We start from the raw sequence: 4,033 nt of genomic DNA, 5'->3' as shown, positions 1-4,033 counted from the left end.
AATACAAGACCCCCCCCCCCCCCAAAAAAAAAAAATAAATAAATAAATAAATCAGTCTTCCTCAGACCTTCTGATTACCGTTTAGACGTGTACCACAGAGGCTCCTATTATCTCTTTAGTTGCTATTGGCGCACGGGTGCCATCGTATAAAGTCCGCTAGAAAGCTAATATAATGACGCTCCTCACGGCCATAGCAACAGGTATCGGAGCGATTTTCAAATAACGCGAAGCATGAAAGAACTGCTAGCGACTGCAATGCGTTGAATAGTATATGTGCTCATTTAAACTATCAACGTGAATCCACAACATTTTTAGCCTTTTTTTTTTTGGAACGTTTTTTTCACGTCAGTTTCTTTTGTTTACTTCTGGAAATGGAGTCAGACGACGAGGTCACCATTTTCAGATATGATTTTGATTCTGGGGATGAATTTGAAGGCGTGGAGAGTGTTTCTATTGAAGATGAGTAATCTAACGATAGTGACAGTCGTCCCGATGATGGGGGCGGAGGTGATTAGTGCTCCCTTCTTATTGGTGCACTCCACTACCCATGAGGCCCAGATGTAATGTAAGGTGTGTTATTTTATCCAAGCGAGTACACAAACCCGTCACTTCTGCAAGGAATATGATATCCCGCTGTGTGTCTACCCATGTTTCGGCATTTTTCACATGGACGTCTACTTAGGCCCAGCCAGACAACGTCACGAAGGCACCCCCTCTACAAGTGACAGAAGGAAGAGCCAGGAAGGTGTGAGGAGAGAGCACACTGCCAGTCTGACTGCAGCAATGAAAAGAAGTAGTAGTAGGTGAATTTTCAGTCTGATATGTTGCCTCCCATTCTTTCAATTCTCTATCTATTTCTCCATCGCTGTGATTATTCCCAGACTGGGTCTACCAATAACGAAACGCAGTGGCTATTTTTACAGTCCCGTAAAGATGGTTCTCGGGGCTATTTTTACAGTCCCATAAAGATGGTTCTCGGGGCTATTTTTACAGTCCCGTAAAGACGGTTCTCATGGCTATTTTTACGGCGTTGATGCGATTCTGTTCAATTATCCGCATAGTTATAGATTATCATCTTTTTGCCTTTGCAGTATTCACAAAACTTCACATATCATTTCTCCCGATATTTAGATGTACAGATCTAGAGGCGGTGAAGGAAAGCAAAATTGATTTCATTTAACATATTTAGATAATAATAATAATAATATAATAATAATAATAATAATAATAATACACATTTATATAGCGCTCATTCTCGTGTAAAACACAAGCTCTGGGCACTTGATCTAAAGCTAAAACTAAAATTAACAAACAATTAATGTAAATCAATTCTCTTAGCGATTTTTTACGGTACTGTCATTTTTATTACATATAATTTTTTTTATTTTTTTTGGCATAAGTTATGTTTACAGTACAGAACAGCCCGTTTTCTATCATCAGTGGGCAGGTTAGGTTGTATGTCTTGATTTTTTTTCTGTCAAACATACATAATATAGATCTATTATCAAACACTGAAAGTATATTTAGTTCCTGCTTGAGTCGACACCCCTCAAGATATAATACTTTACAGGTTGGCTTTTGTTTATACTTTACCAGTATAACCAGTCAGGAAGTACTAACGGTTTATACAATACTAAAAGACGTAGACGTCTAACATTCAGGGTGCAGTCTTCTCACGTGAGAGTGGGTTTGAATCCAATTTCAGAAAAGAAGCCATTCACAAACCAATTGGACACTTTTGACAATTTTGACCATAATTTTAGAACCCCCCCCCCCCCACCCCCCTCCCAACCATATTGTGGACAAATGACTACCCCACCCCCCCTCCCAACCATATTGTGGACAAATGACTACCCCCCCCCCCCCCCCCCCCCCCCCCCCCATGTGGATGTCCATGGTAAAGATGCACATTGCGAAACACCTCAGGCTTAAATATCGGTTTGGACGAATTCAATCCCTCGTGAGGGCGGGGACCTACACTCCTCGAAGCTTGGTGAGAAGTTGCCAGGCTTTGATATCAGTAAGAGGAGACACTGGGTAGCTGCGAATCGGCTTCGGTCGAGGAGCTGCCTAACAGCAAGTACGTTACATCGGTGGGGGTCTAACTTCCTGTCCAATATGTCCACGCTGTGGGCAAGAACCCGAGAAGGCAGAGCATCTAGTCGAAAGGTGTGTTGTGACGATGCTACCAGGCGGGTTTGCGACGGTGCACGAATGCGGACCGGACTTTGCTGATTGGGTCGATCGTCATAACATAATAGTGTGAACCATAAGAGGCTGCTACCTTGTGGTCAGACCAAGGTTGTGGTTGCCCTGGGTCAGACCCCTCTGCCTCGGCATTGAGGTACCACTAGGGAAAGAGATAGATAGAGAAAAAGAGAGAGAGAGAGAGAGAATGAGAGATTGGGAAAGAATGAAAGAAAGGGATAGAGAAAGAGTGAGAGAGAGAGAAACAAAGAAAGAATGTAGAAAGACCGGGAGAGAGAGAGAGAGAGAGGCTGCTAACTAGCCGCACCTGAACGAAGTGAGTGAGAGTTTTGGAGCTAATGGCGTCTACTCAGCCAATCTGTTACTATTTATAAATCTATTACCGCAACGCCGTAAAAATAGCCACCAGAACCGTCTTTACAGGACCCTAGAAAGAGTAGAGCTAACGCGTCGTAGCTCCTCTTTCTAGGATGGGACTGTAAAAATAGCCCCGAGAACCATCTTTACCGGACTGTAAAAATAGCCACTGCGATAACGAAAATTTGTTATCCCCAGACAGGTGTCTGGAATAACCAATTTTCTTTATTCCCGGACACTTTTTTGAAACTCCGCTCTTTCAAACAATTATCCACATTCCAGAATATGGAATGTTTCGAAATGCAAATAGAAATAAGTAAAGTTAATAAAATATCAATAAACACATAAAATTAACCAACAATAAATCAACCTTCATGCGGGTGTCCTGGTAGAATGGTTAAGTCGTCTGCCTTGGGAGGCATGTCAGATTTGACGATGTGGGTTCGAATCCTGGTTCCGCCACAGGTGTCTGGGAATAACAAATTTTCGTTATTCCCAGACAGGTGTCTGTGAATAATGACAGCCTTTCTCCACATTTTTGTTTATTTTCCATTAGCAACAAAACACTAAACAACACCATAAATGAAGAGTGAAACCATGATCTGATACATGCTTTATTTACAATCATATTTCATCAATATGCAACCATAAAACAATGTTTATTTCAATAAAGGGGTTCATAAGTCATAAAGCCTCATAATGTACCATAATATGCATAATATGAATATTAATTATGTTAGCAAGATGGTCACCATGATCAAATTATGTAATTTGTGTATTTGTTTACGCCAACTTGTACTGTTGACTATTGACTACTATCACTGAAAATTCTATGAAGGTGTACCATCTGGTTTGTTTTGTTTTTTTAAAATTTTTTCTAAAGATTCCTGTCTTTTTCCTATTTTACCAAGAAGGCTTAGCAAATGGGAAAACTTCAGGTGCAAATAGCCTAGCAATTAAAGAGTTTAAACACGAGTGGATGGGGACGAAGACATTTGAGTTGCTCCATTCTACTTTTCGAAAATATCGATTTAAAAAATTAGGAGCAGACACCAGTGTAAGATAAAGAACTGAACAAGTGTGTATGAAAGGTGCCAGACAAAGCAAGAAAGAATAATACAAGGAAAAAAAACATCCCAAAAGATCAGTCTACCTCAATGAACAATGGTCAGGAATTGGGATCCAATTAACACAATCTACTATGAATCCTGTGATATCGTTCTCTCATTATCTCCATCCTTTTTTTTTTCTATTTGACACTCTTTTCCACCTTCTTTGCATTTTTAATTTGTTTCCTTGCATGTTTATATGGTAACCTAATGATGTCATTGTCCCTGTTCTTCGCTGATTTGTTTGATATCAGTCAGTCCGTTTCCTAATCCACGTTTACTTGTGCATCTGCCTAATGAGGAACAACGTTTATCTACTCCGAAATAGATTATAAAAACTCAATTTTTTTTTCTTGGAG

General features: G+C 40.1%; 1 protein-coding gene across 5 annotated transcripts in view; it reads left to right on the top strand.

The window, feature by feature from the left end:
- Window positions 1-267: 267 nt before the first annotated feature.
- LOC144958605 (uncharacterized) overlaps window positions 268-4,033 on the top strand; it is an 18,827-nt gene continuing 15,061 nt past the window's right edge. For all 5 annotated transcript variants that reach the window (XM_078890726.1, XM_078890719.1, XM_078890698.1 and 2 more), the window contains exon 1: window positions 268-803. In XM_078890726.1, the coding sequence (XP_078746852.1) occupies window positions 667-803 (137 nt within the window). In that variant the 5' untranslated portion in view covers window positions 268-666. The remainder of the gene's footprint in view (window positions 804-4,033) is intronic.

Source organism: Berghia stephanieae, chromosome 1 (assembly GCF_034508935.2).
Source record: "Berghia stephanieae isolate SIO BIC M18660-M18661 chromosome 1, UCSD_Bste_1.3, whole genome shotgun sequence".
In the NCBI taxonomy this organism is placed as follows: Eukaryota; Metazoa; Mollusca; class Gastropoda; order Nudibranchia; family Aeolidiidae; genus Berghia; species Berghia stephanieae.
This window is presented reverse-complemented; position numbering and strand designations above follow the sequence as displayed.